Source organism: Pogoniulus pusillus, chromosome 7 (genome assembly GCF_015220805.1).
Source record: "Pogoniulus pusillus isolate bPogPus1 chromosome 7, bPogPus1.pri, whole genome shotgun sequence".
Lineage (NCBI taxonomy): Eukaryota > Metazoa > Chordata > Aves > Piciformes > Lybiidae > Pogoniulus > Pogoniulus pusillus.
Window position 1 is genome coordinate 36,422,887 of NC_087270.1, and position 18,500 is coordinate 36,441,386.

Here is an 18,500-nt window from a genome sequence, read left to right on the forward strand (position 1 = left end):
GCGACTACCGCTCCGCGGCCTCAACACGAAGACAGCCTGGCTGGCTGCTGCAGAGTCAGCAGCACCAGAGAAGTTCGAGCTCCAATATCAGCCAGCAGCTCTGACTATCCTGGCTGTGTGAGCATTGCAGGAATGAGAATATGTTCTGCAACATGGGCAACTTTCATTCCAGCCTGTACTGGATCCACAGTTTTAACATATGGGGGATTCTTCGGCTGACTACACATCCACTCACTCCCTTTCTGTTTAAGAAAGACCAGAATCTCCCAGTTAAGTCACTTCACTTCTGAACAGAGGGTGCAAGCAAAGCAGCCTACAGCTGTGGAGCAGATAAAGTTAGCATATGAACAACTGCAGTTAAGCACTGCTCCTGCACAGCTACGCTCTCAGTGTAAGGATACAGCTGTTGGAGCACAGACACTGCTACCCTTGGAACACAGCTCCACTTCAGTTAACCGTCCCACTCCCTCCCACCACATCTAACAGAAGCAAAGCTCCGCGAACTAGAGGGCACAGGCAAAGATGTAACTCTGTGGAGGAAACTTTATGACCCACAGTTAAAGAGCTGCCTTCCTTCTGACAGCCTCTGAAGGGCACTGCTGGGAGTCTGAATGCTCTTGAGAGAATTACATTGGCTGATCTACAGAACCATGGCTCCAGATAGCAGCTTCAGGTGATCTGTTTTACAAAGTGCTGGCTACTGACCAGAAAGCCTGCAGATATGAAACACTTTAAACTGAACTAGAACAGTACTCTTATGTACTTAAGTCCACATAATGGGCCTAAACTGAAAGCCAGGGAGCAGCTGTGTTTGCCAGCACACAGGTATCAGATGTACACAACTTGTGGAAACTTCTCTCACCTGGACAAAGACAGGGAAAGATAAAGCAAACCCCATGATGTCATTACCCTGTATGAAAAGCCACTCACCCAGCTGACAGGCAGACAGAGAACTGAGTGTTCCCTGCTCTGACCTGGTCTCCCTAGGTACACAAATGTATCAGAGGTTTGTACAGCGAACAGAGACCAGTTCTGAACCAAAGAAACAGTACAGGAGGTCTCTGATGGAAGGAAAAGCCACAGTCTGCAGTTCATGAAGAGAGGCTCTTTTTAGATGACAAAGCAGAGCATCATTTCCTGCACACTGTCAGCATCTAACCCAGAATTCACAGAGACTTTAAAAACCTACAAGAGAGTAAGTGTTCACTCCTCAGATTGGAGAATACTTGCAAAAGTTGAATGACAGAGCAAAGCTGTCACAAAGGTTCTGTCAAGGCATAGTATGATGCACTCTGGCTGCAGAGAAGAAACCTTTAGAGCAAAGGTGAAACAGAGTATGTGAGGAGGCACTGCACTGCACTGCCAGATCACTCCTTACCCATGAAACACAACATTTCCATCCAGAGTGGCTGCCTGTGTGGTCTTTGCCAAACAGACCCAAGGCAAACCAACATCCTGAAGTCCACGACAAAATGAGAGATGGTAGAAGAGGACACAAAGATAAGCAGCTTGTTGTATCAGGGCCCATCAGCTTGATTACAAATGCTGGTTGATACAAGAAGCACTTGTGTGGGCTGAGTGGACACAGCTCTCAAAGCCTCACCAGAGTGGGAAAAGAACGCCATGTGTCAACATAAAATAGATGTAACATGAACACAGAACTTGGAAGTTTCAGCAGCATTTCTCAGTCAGTCCCATGAGATAAACTGAGGCAGGGGCTAACAAAGGAAAACAGCATCCAGTATCAGTTCTCCCTGCACCTGAAAGGTGGTCCAACCAACAGAGAATTCTGCTACCAATCTCTGGCACAACTGATGTGGATGTGTAGGAACGTGTGCACATACATGCCTGCCATGACAGATAACTGAAAGGATGAGATGCCTTTTGTTGTTTGGGCAGCTTGTCTGGTAGGGAAGGGTCACCTCTCCCAAGCCTTACCTGATCCAATTTTGATCAGTCCATTGTGCTGAATGAAGATGGTGTCACAGGTCAGGTTACCATGGATGATTGGGGGATCACAGGAGTGGAGGTAGCTGCAGATTCAGAACAGAGCACTGGTCAAAAGGTGCAGAGGTAGGAATCCCTCCCTTCATCCTTTCACTCTCTTTCATCAGAAAATAGCAGGAGGGCAGAGGGCAGATCCCAAGGGTTTACAATAGCAGGGAGGTCCTATTAAGCCTCTAGGTGAGGAGAAAATCATGGAAATTAAGCAATTGTCTCTAATGAACAATCTCTAGAATGTGAAATAAGAAAAATGGGAGATAAGAAAGCTTTCTCTGAGCAGTTCCCAAGAAACTCAGGGTACCAGGGGTGAAGAAACTACCTCACCACATTAGATGGGTGCAAAAAGGGTTCAAATTCTATACCAAAACTATCAGAGCCTTATCCTGGTCCTACTTACAGAGCATCAGAAGGGTACTTTGGGCTGTACAAATGTCACTGGTCACATTATCCAGCAGGCACAATACAGCTTTCCAGTCCTTGGGTCCCAGGTATATTTAAGGCTGGTTTTGTACCTCATTCTGCTTGGTTTTATGTTAAAATAAGGACTGTCACCTATCAAAACCTCATTAGAACTTCAGATATTCAGCAGCAGCTTATCAAGTGAAATGACCACAGAATTTTCTCTGTGAAGAGGAAGCTGTGCTCTGACACCTGGATTGTTGCTCTTACAATTCTGATGTTTGCTACGCACCAGCTGTGGCTCAGGCAAGGAAGAGTCTTTAAAACCAAAATGAAAACCTCACATTCTATTCAACTGGGCTGCAGAAGATCTCCATCACCAAGTAACATGCAGATCCACAAGCACTTCCAATAATATCACACCACAGTACTTAATCCACTGCAGCCTGTCAAGACTAAGATTTTCCTCACTACTCTCATGTGGAATTTGGTTTCTTCATAACATCCTCTTGGCCATGGCTAGACCCAGGTTAGAAAGCTCTGGAGAGTTCTCTGATGTTTCACTCCCATATTTGCTTTCATACCAGTCACAACTGTTGGGATCTAAAAGCTACGTTGCACCTGTTTCTCTATCTCAGAGGCTTCAGTATTGCCTATCTGAACACTGGAACTCTTATTGGGAGTGTAATTGATGCTGCAATGTGGCTGAGGTAAGTATGCTGGGTGGCTGGAAGTGCTCTCCAGGCTCCATTCCATGAAGCTTGCTAACATATGACAGTGTGACATTTACACCTCATGATATTCTAGCAAAGAGAGGCTACACTGCAGCAGAAGTTGCCAGCTCAGCAACTCGCATACCTGAGTGCAGAGAGGATCTGGGTGCACCATCGCTTCCAAGCCTACAGAGGCAAAGAGAGCAAAAGAAATCTGTCAAGGAAGAGAAGCTAATGCACAGTTCTGTGATTTACAGCCTGTGGCATCTGAGCTTTTACCAGAGGACATGTGAAGAAGTGAGAATTTAGAGGTTCGGCACCCTCATGCTCAGTTTAGTTTCTACCTATTTGTACAGATCAAGAACACACCTCCCCTCCTCCCAAGCCATTGTGCACAGACACCTTCCCTCCCTCTTGTACATACACAGGGGAAGAACCTGCCTGTCACACCACACATGAAGCTGCAAAACTGTTGAGAACAAAAAGCACAGAACCTGTAACTCAGTGAGTTCACAGCAATAAAAAGGAGTTTCAGCCCTGGTACCACCAAGCTGCCTTCTCATCAGGAAGAAGAGTTACCTTTTCATTCATCGTTTTGTGGTTTTTCTTTGTCTTCTTGAGGAACTGCTTCAAGCTCCCTGAAGACATGTACTCAGTAATGAAGATGACCTGGAAGGGCAGGAGGAGACATCACTCTCAGTTTCACTAATTACTAGCAGAACATACAGCAAGAAAGCCCCAGTGAGACTGTGGTTTTACTTACCCTGGCCTTATTTTCTTTCACATCAGCCCAGTACTTATGAAACTTCACAATGTTCAGATGTTCCAGCTGAATCAAGTTGTCAAACACTGCTTTGACTTTTTCCTTAACACCAGAAAGACAAAGACATGTTACATCAGAGACCACACCAGCCCATACCTTACTTTCCTCTTGGGTTTTGGTCCCCTTAAACAATACCATACAATTCAAGCTCCTATGCTAATGACAAACAACATCTAATTTTCATCCCACATTGCACCTTAGCTTGATCACTAAGACTAATTCAACCCAAGAGCCCACAGAAAGAGAACAAGGGCAGTTTTCTGTCACATCTTCTGCACAAGCCAGGCTGAAGCTGCTACATTTGCGTGGCACAGCACTCCAAATCCAGTCAATAATCCACATATCAGACCACCAATATCTCCAATCCCACCCTGATTCAAAGCATTATTATTTGCCCAGGGAAGTGGTTGAGGCCCCATCCCTGAAGGTGTTTAAGGCCAGGCTGGATGAGGCTGTGGGCAGCCTGATCTAGGGTAGGGTATCCCTGCCCATGGCAAGGGGGGTTGGAACTAGATGGTCCTTGTGGTCCCTTCCAACCCTGACTGATTCTCACATCTCAATGGGCAATGCATCAACTTACTTCCTGAAGCTTAAAGTTCTTCCGTTCAGAAAACTGAACCTCATTCCAAACAACCTCCACACCCTCCTCTGTGTCCATGGCCAGGTAGGCACTGTCAATCCCTGGAACATTGCGCTGATTCACCTGCATGGGAAGGATAAACACAGAGCTGAGTTCAGAGCCAGCAAGACCAGATCCTTACCATGCATCCTTCATATGAAATTTACTCATTAACTTTTAATTAAGTGAGCATTCCAGGACAGGGCTGTGCACATATATTTCAGGAATGGGACAAACCCAAACACAAGCACACTGTAGGATGTGTAAGCAGCAAGCCCTGGGCGTATCTAAGGGAAAACTTCTCTGCAAAGCCTGTTCTGTAGTAAAAGCTCCTTTTGGCAACAATATATTTGATTGTTATGCTTTATGATACCTGCTGTTCATTTAGCCACCAAAAAAGCCCTTCAAACATACAAAAGGGGTATAAAAATATCTCCAGAAAGTTGTCTCTGACTTCTTGGGGAGTTGTGTGAAAGATGATGAGACATGGAACTCCCCAGAGAGGAAACCGATCCAAGCAGTAAGGAACTAAGGGAAAGCTGTAAGCTGGGAATAGGCACAGGAATGGAACACACAGCTTAAACCCTTGCAAGAATTTCTTTAGTTTACAAATGTAGAAGGTAACCCAGCACAAGTAGCTCCACACCTAACAATACATCAATGACCACAAAGAAAGAAAGAAGGGAATCTGACAGGAAAAGAGTTTAAACCCTTCTGTGAGAACGGCTGGGACTGTGGAAGGACTCCATGCTGTAAGACCTGCATAGATCTAAGGTTAGCAACACTTGGAGCAGCAAAGTTTACCATAATAATGTTTTTCTTCAGACATGCAGCAGCATCTAAAGATGTATATGGGTTCCTTGACCCACCTTGAGTTCCCTGCTGTTTTGCAATGCCTTTTTCAGGCTGTTTTACAAGTGTGCCAAAGCTACAATCACGGCTAAAGTCTTACTGCATCACACAACGTGCAGTGATAAAACTGGCTTCCTACCTCAAAGTACTTTGAGAAGACAAAGGGCAGGACCTACCCTTTAACTGTTTGCCATCAACCACTGCCGTTCACCATCATCTGACTACATACTCCAAATCACTTCACTTCAGGTGATCCAATCCTCCCCTTGAGGTAAAAGTCCACACCAAGATTTGGCCAGCAAATCCATAACTCTCTTCCACTTATGTCACCTTGAAGTTGTGGCTGTTTCACAGCTTTTCCTACTCATATTGCCTCACCTTCTCTTCCCTCACCAGGGAACCCCTCAGCATCCCATTTGCTCAAAGCTTCTCACTGATACAAGGACTTCCTCAGTAATCTCTTCTCCCTTGGCTTCCACTTTTAGCACAATCAAACTTACTCAATTTCAGTTACAGAGTTATGCCAATAAGCACTGATGCAAACATTTTTCCATCCCCAACAGGAGAGGAATTAAACACTACATTGTAGGAACTAACTACCAGTAACATACTACTAACTAATGAACCAGTTTACAATGGACTCTGGTGCTTTTAACCCTGGTACACCAAGTAAGGTCTCAAGGTGTCCAGCTGACCACACTGAAATGAAAAACCCACAGCTTGTATCAATGTGCTGTGTTCCAGAAGGAACTGGGTTAAGTGGTCACATTAACCATCAGCTAAACACAAGCTCCTAAAACAACACACAATGACTTCCCAGCTCAATAACCACTGTAAAGCAGGGAAAGGAGTCCACTGAGGTAACACTTCTACTGTTGTACAATGTCAGCTCTAAAAGCTGGCACTATAAGCACATGTACCTTGGATACTAAACTGGGATGTACTGCTGACTCTCCTGAGGGACAGGAGGCCTTGCAGAGGGATCTAGACAGATGGGAGCACTGGGAATCATCAACAGCATGAAGCTGGATCAGTCCAAGTGCTGGATTTTGCACCTGGAAGGTAGCAACACCAGGTATGAGTCCAAACTGGGAGAGGAGTGGTTGCAGAGCAGCGCTGCAGGAAAGGACCTGAGGGTGCTTGTGGGCAGCGGCTAAGAGGAGACAGCACTATGCCCTGGCACCAAGAAGGCAAACCCTGTCCTGGGGGCATCAAACATGGCATCACCAGCCAGGCAGGACAGGGGATTGTTCTGCTGGATCCAGCACTGGTGCAGCCTCCCATCACGTGCTGTGAGCAGTGTGGGGTCCCACAGTTTGAGCAGGATGTAAAAGTCTCCAAGAGGAGGTCACCAAAGCTGGTGAAGGGACTGGAAGGAATGTCTTGTAAGCAGTAGCTGAAGCCTCAGTGTTTGCCTAGTACAGAGAGATGAAGGCTGAAGGGGGCAACCTCACTGCTCTCTGCAGCTTCATGAGTAAGGGTCCCAGCGAGTCTGAGTTCTTCTCCCTGGGATCCAGGGATAGGATGCCTGGGAACGGCTCAAAGCTGCATCTTAGCAGAGGTTCAGACTGGATATGAGAAAGCATTTCTTTACTGAGAGGGTGTGCAGAAACCAGAAAAGGCTTCCTGTAGAGGGGCTTGATGCCTTAAGTGAGTCAGATACTGTCCAAAATCTGGTCAGCCCTGAAGTAGTCAGGCAGTTGGACCAGATGATACTTGTAGATCCCTTCCCACTGCGCTATTCCTTCTACTCCAGCAGCTTAAACTGACAGCCAACCAATATAGGTCAGAGCCTTCTTTATAATCTTCCAAGAGAATCCTAAGAGGCCCAGCAACACACCAGGTTCTGCAACTGCAGATGACATACTGGAGTGATGAATGACCACAAGAACAGTACAACTGAAATAATAGATTAGTTAGTAAGCCAAGCAGTAAATCATCACAATAAAACCAGATGTGATGGGGCAACACAGGTAGGAATACAGAATATAAGCTATGATTACACAAAGACAGCCTGAGCTACAGAACACAGCTATGGAAAACAACCACAAGAGACAAGCAGCTTAGCGTGAACAACCTCCTTTCTCTCTCACCCCTTGCCTCCTGCATAACTGAGGCATGAAAGATCTGAGATATGATTTAAGGAGACATTTAACACGCCTCCTTAATGGCTCATGTGAGTTTGATTTCATATAAATGTACTGATACCAATATCTAAATGACAGGCCTGTGACATTTCATCAAAGAAAGTTGATCAAATGAAGACAGCTAAGGACAGAACATTTATCCCTTTAAATTTTAATCTGAGAAATATCTTAAGGATGGCAGTAGTGTTAGAATGTCATTAATACAGCTGAAGGTCAAAAGGCTTGGACTTAAGAAGAGTTTAAACAAGCCTCAGCCAACAGAAGGTCAGGCCTGTGCTGGTATTGCAGGGACAAGACAGAATCCATGACTCTCAATGCCCAGTGTCCACACACCTCTCTCTAGTCTCTTGCTTCCCCAGACCCACTTGCCTGTCCAAAAACCTTCCAGCTTTACTGGATTATTCAGGTCCTCGAGCACTGACAGCTACCCAAAACCTGCCCTGATACAGCAGTGGCTATGGATTTATCATCTCTTCTCCCATTTCCGGGCAAGTTTACCACGTGTAAATTAAGTCCATGACTCACAGGCAATATTCCAAGGCATGAGATATGACTCAAGACACCAAGTCCATCTGACATCACTAACATAATTCTCAGTTCAGGAGGAGATCCGGCAGCTTGGGCGGAAGAGTAAAAGGGGAAAAATGTAGGCAGACAACTGAGGAGACAACAACAGACTCCTCCTTTGTTCAAGTTGCCAAATCAGTGCTCCACATCCCTCTCCATGCTCAGCAAAATGAATTCTACCCCCTCACAAAAGCACATCTCTGAGGGTCACAGCCTCCAAGCAGCTGCTAGTGAGTGATGGGTGGCTGCAAGCTCCACAGCTTCAGTTCAGAAGCAATGAGGCAGTTACCACTACTGTAAAGAGAAGCAGTTGAAGAACATAAATGTCAATTTCTCCACAAAGCTGAGAAAATAAAAATGGCCCATTCAGAACGCTGCCTTCCATGTCTTGCTGCAGCACCATCCACAGCCTGACACGCTGTACCTTGACCAGACAGAGATCCTGTTCTTGCCCTGAAGAGGCTTATGGCTGGGCATCCACACAGGGTAAAGATGTCACAGGCTCCCTCCTCACCATGCCCTAAATTCCTGCAAGCTTTGCCAAGTAATTTAAGACTGTTTTAAACTTACCTCATTTTCAATGGTCTTTTAGGACCCAGACTGAAGTCAACAAGCTGCCCATGAATTCTGCTGATGAAATTACTGAAAGCTTTGGGTGAGAAGAAACCTCTGAAGATCATCTAGACCAAGCCTCTGCAGTGAGCAGGGACATCAACTAGATCAGATTGCTCAGAGACCCATCCAACCTGACTTGAAATGTCTCCAGGGATGGGGCATCCACCATCTCTCCAGGCAACCTGCAGCAGCATCTCACCACTCTCAGCACAAAAAACGTCCTTCTTGTATCTACACCTCCCCTCTTTTAGTTTAAGACCGTAACTTCTTGTCCTGTCCCAAGAGACCCTGCTGAAATGTCTGTCCTAAACTTTTGCATAAGCCCCCTTAAGTACTGAAAGGCCTCAAGAAGGTCTCCCCAGAGCCTTCTCTTCTCCAGACTAAACAATCCCAACTGTCTTGGCCTATGCTCATAGTAGAGAGGTTACAGTTCCTGGATCATTGCTGTGGCCTCCTCTCATCTCACTCTAACAGGTCCATATACTGAGAACTGTGGCTTTTTACAAGAGCTTGTAGTGGCAGGAAGAGGGACAACAGACTGAAATTTGAGGAGGAGAGATTTAGACTGGATATTAGAATGAAATTATTTACAGTAAGGGTGGTGAGACACTGGAACAAGTTGCCTATGGAGGATATGGATGCCCCTGCCCTAGAGATGTTCAAGGGGAGGCTCAATGAGGTCTTGAGCAACCTGATCTGGTGGAAGGTTTCCCTGCCCATAGGATGCAAGTTGGAACTAGATGATCTTTAAAGTCCCTTTCAACCCAAACCATTCTAAGAATCTGTGAACTCCAAAGCTGGACACAGCACTGCTGGTGATGTCTGCCCAGAACGGAGCAGATGGGCAGAATCCCCTCCCTCAGTCTGATGGCCACACTGGGAGACTATTTGCTTCTGGGCTGCAAGTTGACATTGCTGTCTCCTACCCTGTTTTTACCCCTCAGCATCCCCACCTCCTTCTCTGCAGGGCTGCTCTCCATCAGCCTGCATTGATACCAGGCATTGTGTTCCAACCCAGGTGTAGGACCTTGCACTTGGGCCTGTTGAACCTCATGAGGTTCACAAATGACACTTTAATTTTGTGCTGGTCCATCCTGAAATTCTGTGCTATCTTCACTTTACAGTAGAGAGACTTTCAAACTCCTGCAGCAACTAGTAAACATCACTTTGTCTTAGAAGTATCATGAACTAAAAGGAACAGAAAATGCCAACAACATTGGTAGAGTGCTGCAACTATACTAAAGCTGGTACACCACTTGGGCTGTAAAAATCACCCATGGCACACAGAATAGGAATAGGAAATGAATCTTTCACATTTCTATTAGTATGAGAGTGAAAGCAGCCAATGAAGTCATCAAACATCATGTCCTGGAAAGAATGATGAGGAAGCACTTGATTCTCACACACACACACACACACACATATATATATAAATTACACACTGAAGCTGACCACCATAGCATATGTGCCAGAAGTAAAACTGGCTGCCAGCTGAGCTTAAACCAGCTGTCTGACTTGTAACCACTAGACAGCACAATCCAAAGACACCACCTGGCTCAGACTCCCTCCACTCCTGACTGCTGTGAGAACATGCCAAGGCAAAACATTAGTCTTTGTCTACTCTTCTGTTCACTTTCTTATCTGTTGGTTTCACATCAGAAGCTCTGGTTCTGCCACCTGCACACAGAAAAAAGCTAGAGGAGAACTCCACATACTAATGAATGCTTATTTTCTGGCAGGAGTATTTTAATGGCAGAGGAGTATTTTAATGACTGGATCTCTTTCTATTCTTGCTACTGTTGATATTAAAATGTAAGTCCTATTTTTCTACCTTCTATATTGCAAGAGTTGTTCATCCAACTCCAGGCAGAGCTGCAGAACAAGCCCAACAGAGTAGGGAATCCAGCCAGCCTGATCCATGATGGACAGAACACTGAGCCAAGGACTCCCAAGGCCACAGAGGTGAGCAGTTAAGTCATTGTCCCCATTAGGAATCCCCCACCTAGGTAAATCAAGAGGAGAAATCCATTCAGCAGTATTGTGTGAGACAAGTGGAGAGGCCATGTAGAGAAATACATGACTCAAAATAGGATGTCAGTAATGAGTAATTTTGGGATCAAACAAAAGTATTTGGGCATAATATTCATGGAATGTTGAGGGAAGGGCCAAAAATGTGGAGAAAGAAGACCCAAATGAGTTGCTAGCCGAGTCCTGTGCCTGCTCACCATCACCTGTACTGTCTTTTGGTTAAATTAGTTCCCAAACTCTTTTCTGTGCAGGTGTGCACACAAGCACACAGATCTGCCAGTAAGCTTCAAGCCAGAGTGGCCACAGAGTAAGGGCAAGAGGTCTTGCAGGCAGATTTTGCAGAGAGAGGGAGAACCCTGGATGCAAGAGGACCCAGGAAATGGGATTGTGTCAGAGCACTGATGCTTAACAACGTGATACAGCTATTCATGCCACGCTTGATACCATGGGATGCTTGGAAAAGCACCGTGTTCCCACCTGTGCTAACCCAGTTCTGCCAGTTGTGCTTCCCCAGTGCCTCTGTCCCTCAACAGTTTGCTCTACAGAGCAGAGTCAGACAGCCAGCAGCCTCTCCCCACAACTTGCCCACAGCAGCTCCGTGCCCAGCATGAGCCTGGCTCTAACATCTCACCAAACAAGAAGCAGCCACGATACTGTAATTGTTACCCTTGGGCCTCCCAGGGCAGGTCTAGAGGCAGAACTCTGACAAGTGGAAGGCTTCAGGGCTGCTACTAAGGTACATGCCATGATATTTATAGAGCAGAGCTAACCCAGCCTTCAGTCACAGGCAGCTGGAGGGTAAGTGGCATCTCCAACCACCTCAGACAGCAAAGAGAACAGCAGGCAGCTGCCCCAGCTCCCTCCCGAGGCACACAAAGGCCAGGGAACGATGGTGGGCAGGCAGCACAGCACAAGCTGCCGGCTGCCCGTTACAGTCGGTAAGCAAGAACAGAACGGGTCTGTGGAGAACGGGCCCCAGACAAAAGCTCAGCTCCCTTGACAGCCTGCAGTGCCCCTCATCTCATTTACACACATCTCAAAGGTTTGTTTCTTCCAGGAAGTCCCCAGATGAGCCAAGAAAAGTGTTAAAAGGCTGCACATACTCCATCCTTGAGGATTTTCCCTATGGTCAAGAAAAATCATAAAAGCTACAGTAGGGCATTAGCTTTCTCCACCAGATGGAAAAACAGAACAGGTCCAATGCCAAAGCCTGTCAAAAAGCTGGCAGCAATCTGAGCACTTGTTTGCTCCGAGAAGCTCTGCAACACATCCCCTCTCCAGCCACAGAACCCAAGCTCAGCACATCTCAGATGACACGTTCCCAAGGAACAATGTCTCACCTCCCTGCATACAGAAACTCAGATGTGTGATAGGTGCTGGTCTTTATTTTTCTATCTTTTACTACCTCAGCAAGTTTCTTTCCAGCCACAATAGTGGCTGAGAAATTACCTTCAAGCATCCCAGACTCCAAACTCAGACAATCCTGCACCCTGTCTTCCTGAATAAAAGGTAAATCCAGAGGTATAAAAGTCATCAACTGGCTTCAGATGAAAGACTTCCACTAGGAGTGAGGAGAAAAAGAAGAAAGACCCAGCATTTCATTTCATATCTTTCTGGCTTCAGCTCCTCATGAACCACAGCTCTTTCTTCACCATTTGGTAGCACTAACATGGATCAAGAGCATGTTAGCACAAGCACTGAAATTCAGCCATCAAGGAACCTGAAAAGCTGGGAACTACCTCAGTGACAGCAAGAGGGTTTGTAAGAAACAGAGAAGTGGCAGTAGTGCTGCCTGTATCAATTTTCTGACCTTCCAGCAGCGATAGACAACGAAGAACAGCAACTCTGAACTCAGGTGCACTCACAGATACAGTGCATGGCTGCCTCAAATCCTGCTCCTGACACCCAGGTCCACATGAAAGTCACCATTGTGTCTTAGCCTGCACGGTACAGCAAAGGATAAAGGACTCCATCTAATTTACTTGACAGTGAAAGCACCACAGAAAGGGAAACAAGAATTAATCAACACAGCAACCACTGTCTGCACAGATGGGCTTCTCTACAAGAGATTTGTGTCCAGGGATGAAGCAAAAACAAACCTCTCGATCTCTGCAGAGATCACTGTAGCATGGGTATAGCATGGAAAGTGCTCCAGCAGCTGAGCTTGCAGAAAAGTCTGTAATGTGTCGGGCATAGAACAGACAACCACAAGGTTGGTGATAGCAAGAACTCAGCCAACCCCTTTCAGCCATCCCAGAAATCACTCCTAAGAGTCTCAGAATCTGTAGAAAAGGAGTACATGTGCTCAGGATAGAAACAGCACTTGGTGGAGTTTCCATCTGAGCAGGACTGCAAGAATGATTGAAGGCTCTTCTGCTACCCTTGAGCAGCCTGACATATCCATAGGGAAAAGGCAAAGGTATTGACACAGAGACCAGCACTACTCCTCCCATTATCTCTCTCCTTTCAGCACAAGGTTTAGCATGCTGGCAAAGTCTGCACCAGGGAATGGAGCTGCACCTGGCAAGATCTTGTACCAGTGCTGACTGTGCCTCCCAAGAAGCCTGCAGAAGAGGACACCAGATGCAGCCAAGCCTGCTCAACCCTTTCCTCCCTTAACCACAACACACTCATACACCACCCTAAAAGGGAGTCTGCTTGTCCCCACAACCACAATATGACACAGACTCACTCAACGGGCACTAAATGAGTTATTTACTAAGTATGCTACAAAGATGTCAGCAGAGTACTTTAATTATAGAATCTTGGCTTATATAAAAATCACAGTGTCTTCCTACCCAAACAAGGTACAGAAAGAAACCTGGTCAACCAGACAGCTGTTAAACACATGACCAACCACAGGTCATGTAGTTCAGTCTCTCTTCCTAGCATGAGCTTCCCAAACCCAACACTGGGCTGAGAATCAAAATTATTATCTGCAGCAGAATACAACACAAGTTTTCCTACAATTATCTTTGGGCCACTTTTGTTTAGTGTGTGTAGCTCTCAGAAACACAGAGTCCCAGCTCTGAGTTTCAGGTTTAATACAAAGCAGCAGCTATGTGCTGCAATCCATCTCTGTTAAGAAGTTTCTATTCCTAGGAGGCACAGCAGATAGTTCTGGAGATACTTGGAGAATCTAAGAAGCATAAATTACACATGTATGCTGACAGAGAGAGAATCACACACTACATGGGGATAGCAGGAAAATGAGGCTTTGTCAGGGATAAGAAGCTAAAAAGGACCAAGGCAAGCATGAGCTTGGAGATTCACTCTTTATGCCTGTGACTCCTCTAACCTCTTCCTGTAGGTCCTGTCTCTGAGTTTCTCTGCCACAATACGAGTTGAACTCAATGATCTTAAAGGTCTTTTTCAATCTAAATGATTCTATGACTCTAAGATTCCCCAGCTAAAGTTTACTTTCAGCTCCTCACAGAGGCTAAAGCCTCACTTTTGTGCATGTCTGGAGGACCACTGGGGCCATGGTTACAGCTGCAAAGAGACATTCAGCTCAGAGATAACCAGACACTGCACTATTGTCCAAAGGCCTCTTAAACCCTGTCAGGCTTGGGGCACCAACCACCTCTCCAGGAAGCTTGTTATAGAGTTCAAGCACCCTCTCAAGTGAAAAAATGCTTCCAATCTGAACTTTCCCTGATGGAAGCAGCTTTGAATCATTACCATGTGTCCTGTCTCTAGATCCCAGGAGGAAGAGCTCAGCACTTCCCTCTCCACATCCTTGTCTCAGGAAGCCACAGACAGCGAGGGGTTTCTCCCTCAGACTCCAAACCAGACAAACCCCAAACCCTCATCTGCTTCTCACAGGACATTCCTTCCAGCTTCACTAGCTTCAACGTCCTCCTCTGGACATATCTGAGGACCTTCACACCCTTCTGTCAAGGGTGAGGCCCAGCACTGCTCACAGCACTCGAGGGTAGGCTGCGCCAGTGCTGGATGCCCTGTCCTGCCCGGCTGCTGATGCCGTCCGTGTTCGATGGCCCCACGATTCCCTTCTTGGTGCCAGGGCACAGTGCTGTCGCCTCTTCAGCCGCTGCCCACCAGCACCCCCCAGGTTCCTCCCTGCAGGGCTCCCTCTCCCAGTTCAGACTGGCATCCAGCTGAAACATCCTCTGCACCCCAGACAGCCTCTGTTCACTTGCTTGCTTCCTCTGCATACCAAACCGAGCCCGACCAATGCTCCATGTACTGGAGAAGCAGGGCACGGGCTGGGTTAGGTCTGCTGGGCTCCCATGAGACTCGGGTCGCTGCAACCGAGCAAAGGCGGTACGAGCAACAGTGTGGGGACAGAAGCCCGCACAAGGGAGGCTCCATTAGTTCCTGCCCATCCCTCGGGGTCCCAACTGCGCTCCCCATTCCCGGTTCCCGAGCCCAAAGCCGGCGGAGCCGCCGGCGGTAGGAGGGCGGGCCCAGTGCGGCGATCAGCCTATGGGAGCTGGCGTTGGTGACGTAACGCTTGCCGCACGCCGCCATTGGCCGGAGCAGCCGCCCGTCGGGCCGCCGCCCCGGCAATGCTGACGGGTCTGGGCCGGGAAAACGGCTACCGAGCGCCCCGGGGGTGGCGGCGGGGCTGATGCGGACGCCGCCCCACGACCATTTTGTTACCGGCAGAGGTGGCGGGGTCACCCTGCGGCTCGGTTCCGCCACAAAGCCGCTCGTTTGAGCGTAAAAGGGAGCTTGCAGCCTCCCTGCCGACTAGGACAGCCCGGTCTCGGATGCTCCCGGCACGACCTCTCTGGTCGGGTGCTGAGCATAATCTGCTGCTATTAAAAAGTGAGGTTAAGGCATTTCCAAGCTTACAGACTGGTGCACGACTCGGCACAAGCAGAAAAGACGAGCAGAGAACACCCAGCTACGCCTAACGCCCTCCTACTCCATCTGCACTCCCACCAGCCGACAATCCCGTCCTCCTGCTTCCTAACCCCACACCCAAAGAAGTTATTGATGAGATAAAAAACTCACAATTGCATCACCGAGGGGTACACGGTACCTTCACACGGAGTAACACATCCTCCTCTCTGTTAACGTGTCTCCAGGGCCAGGTCCCCAACGTTCAGTTACACGGACACAAGAAACACCCTTGCTCTGGTATGTAGGGTGCTCAGAAGCTAGCATGCTATTCCAAAATAAACATCATGATGGAACATGCACAGTGGGATAGGTGACTCCAGGAGCAGTCCAAAAGTCCATGACAGCAAGAGGAGTATGATGTTAAAGTAGGTGAATTCCCACCACAAGCGTGGGTGTAATCAGGCCACAGATTAATATGCAAAGTCAAGGAACAAAACAGAATTTAAGTACATGTGTATATGAAAATCTAGCAACCATGTAAGAGATCCCAAAATGGGAAACTGCAGCTGGTACCGGTGAAACACCAATCAGCAGCTCTGTGGGGAGCTGCTGCAGCCCCAACAGACGAAAGCTCCAGAAGCAGAGGCCCCAAGTCTGCTCCACATCAGTCAATGATCTGTTCTGTGGCCTTACACAGTCCTTCCTCTGTCTCCAAGGTGGAACTGAGCTCAGAGGCAGCTTCCCTTCAAACCAAACCAATCCCTCTCGCTCTAAAACTGAGGCTGTCACATAGCCACACCAAGATTCTACAGAACTGGTGTTTGGGCCTCTATTTGTCTGTAGATGGGGAAGACAAAATCCAAAGAAAATACTGGAGCCTACCACATCTTCCTTTGTGTGTAGGAGAGTACAGAAAAGCCTGGAAGAAAGTTGATCTCTGTGCCAAAGTGATCAATAAAGATACTGAAAAGGCTCCAAAAACTGAACATCAGCTTTGTCTCCCAGAGCATGTCAATTCAGCACCAAGCACAGGAAAAGGCACTTCGGATTACTGTAATCCTACAGCTTCACCAGAAACAGCACCTTCCTACCACACCACACCAAGTATCTGGCTGACGTTAAACAAATCAAGACTGCTTTCAAGGTAAACAACTGCAGTGAATCCTTGACCTTATTTTGACCTCCAAATTTACATCAGAATAAATGACACTTTCACCAGCAACAGAGTTTGAACCACTCGGTGCCTGCCTACAGTGACAGATACAGCAGCAGAACCTCTGTGCTCAGCCCTGGCTTGGCTGGGAAAAGCCACATCAGCACTTGTGCCGCAGGACTGGAGCGAACATTTTCTGTCTTTCAGTAGCTCCACAGCTTGCCCAGTCAGAGCAGGTTCCACCAAGCCAACACAGAGCAAAAACCAGCTTGGGGAGACAGCCCCCAGCAAGATAAACACAGCACGGCTAAATGTGGAAAAAGGGAGAGGTCCAAAACAATAAAACCTAATCTGCTCATGTCTCCAGACAGTACAATTCTGATATATGCACCAAGAAGTGAATGGGGATAGGAGAAGCCATGAATGCAAATCTGCACAAACCATCTCTGTTTTATCCTAGCTGAAAACTTCAAAGCAAATCAAAACATAAGCACAATTCAAAAGCTGATGGCACTGGGTAACTGGCTGGCCGTGCAGTGGGTGTTGTTCACATCACACTCCCTGAAGATCACCAAGAACTATCAGAGTCATTAGCCTTCACTATTCCCAGAGCAAAGGATCTGTGAGAGAAGATGCACAGAGGAGCACTGGAGACACTCCCTACTCAACACAGTGGCAGCTGGCCCTGACGCAGCCCGTCAGATAAACCTGCCCCAGAGAAGGTGGGGGAAGGAGAACAGAGAACAACGGGCCTTACCCCGGCACTGCTGGCCCCGAGCCCGAAGAGAGGCCCCGCAGCATGACAAGGGCCATCCACCTCATGCCACCCCTCGCACCGGGACCCAGGGGTGACCAGGGGGAAGGACGGCAGCCAACGAGGCGTGACAAGCGGCCACTGGGCCCCGCCCAGTCCGGTGAGAGCTCCCCGCACACCCCGGGGGTCCGGCCCTGGCACTGACCTCCTCACGCCGTTTCTGCCAGCGTCCGCACGGCGACTCCTCGAGAATCTCGGATTCGTCCTCGCTCTCCTCTTCCTCCTCCTCCTCCTCCTCCGGGGGCGCCGCAGAAGTCACCGGCGCAGAAACTGAGGTCATTCCCGGGCCGGACGACGCCGACTCCGACTTGGAGTCGGAGCCACTGCTCGGCACCTGCTTGGACTCGCCCTCCGACATGCTGCGGTAGCACAACCTGAGGGCGAGAAGCGTGGGCCGTAAGGCAAAGCAGTGAGACCAAGTAAAACCAAGCCGGGCCCGGCCTGCCCAGGCGGAATCAAGCCCGCCGAACCGGGCCGGACCGGACCGGGCCGGGCCGCGCCCGCCGGGCCTGTCAATTGGGGCCGCGCCCCGGGCCTGCTGACGGCGCTCGAGCAAGCCGGCTCCGGCCCAAGACAGAGGGCGGCAGAGGGTAGTACAGGGACCGAGGAGAGGAGGAAGCCAGAGAAAGTGATGCGGGGTAGAGAAGCCGCAGACTCACCGGGCTCACCCGGCACCTCCCGGTCCCCAGGCGCGTCGCTGCTCCGCCGATGGACCGCCGCCGCCAACCGCCGCTCTGCGTAGCGCCGTCCGGGGCGGGGCCTCGCGCACGACGACCAATCGGAGGCCGCGCGCGTGCCGTCAGCCCCCGCGCATTGGCCGGTGGGCGGAGCTCCGGAAGGTATCGCAGAGCAGGGGGCGCCCGAGCGCTCGCTGCGCGGGGAGGGCGGGGCGGCCTAGCCAATGAGAGCCCGAGAGAGAGGGCATCACCGCCGCTGATTGGTCAGTGGGCGGAGCTC

At 48.6% G+C, this 18,500-nt stretch overlaps 1 protein-coding gene across 2 annotated transcripts in view; it reads right to left on the reverse strand.

Annotated features, from left to right (window-relative positions):
* The window catches only part of NRBP1 (nuclear receptor binding protein 1), a 36,451-nt gene extending 18,163 nt beyond the window's left edge, over positions 1-18,288 (reverse strand). For both annotated transcript variants that reach the window (XM_064146467.1, XM_064146466.1), the window contains exons 1-7: positions 18,203-18,288; positions 17,689-17,917; positions 4,520-4,642; positions 3,880-3,981; positions 3,696-3,785; positions 3,262-3,302; positions 1,939-2,033 (exon numbers count right to left, since the gene is read on the reverse strand). In XM_064146467.1, the coding sequence (XP_064002537.1) occupies positions 1,939-2,033; positions 3,262-3,302; positions 3,696-3,785; positions 3,880-3,981; positions 4,520-4,642; positions 17,689-17,901 (664 nt within the window). In that variant the 5' untranslated portion in view covers positions 17,902-17,917; positions 18,203-18,288. The remainder of the gene's footprint in view (positions 1-1,938; positions 2,034-3,261; positions 3,303-3,695; positions 3,786-3,879; positions 3,982-4,519; positions 4,643-17,688; positions 17,918-18,202) is intronic.
* Between the last annotated feature and the right edge of the window lie 212 nt (positions 18,289-18,500).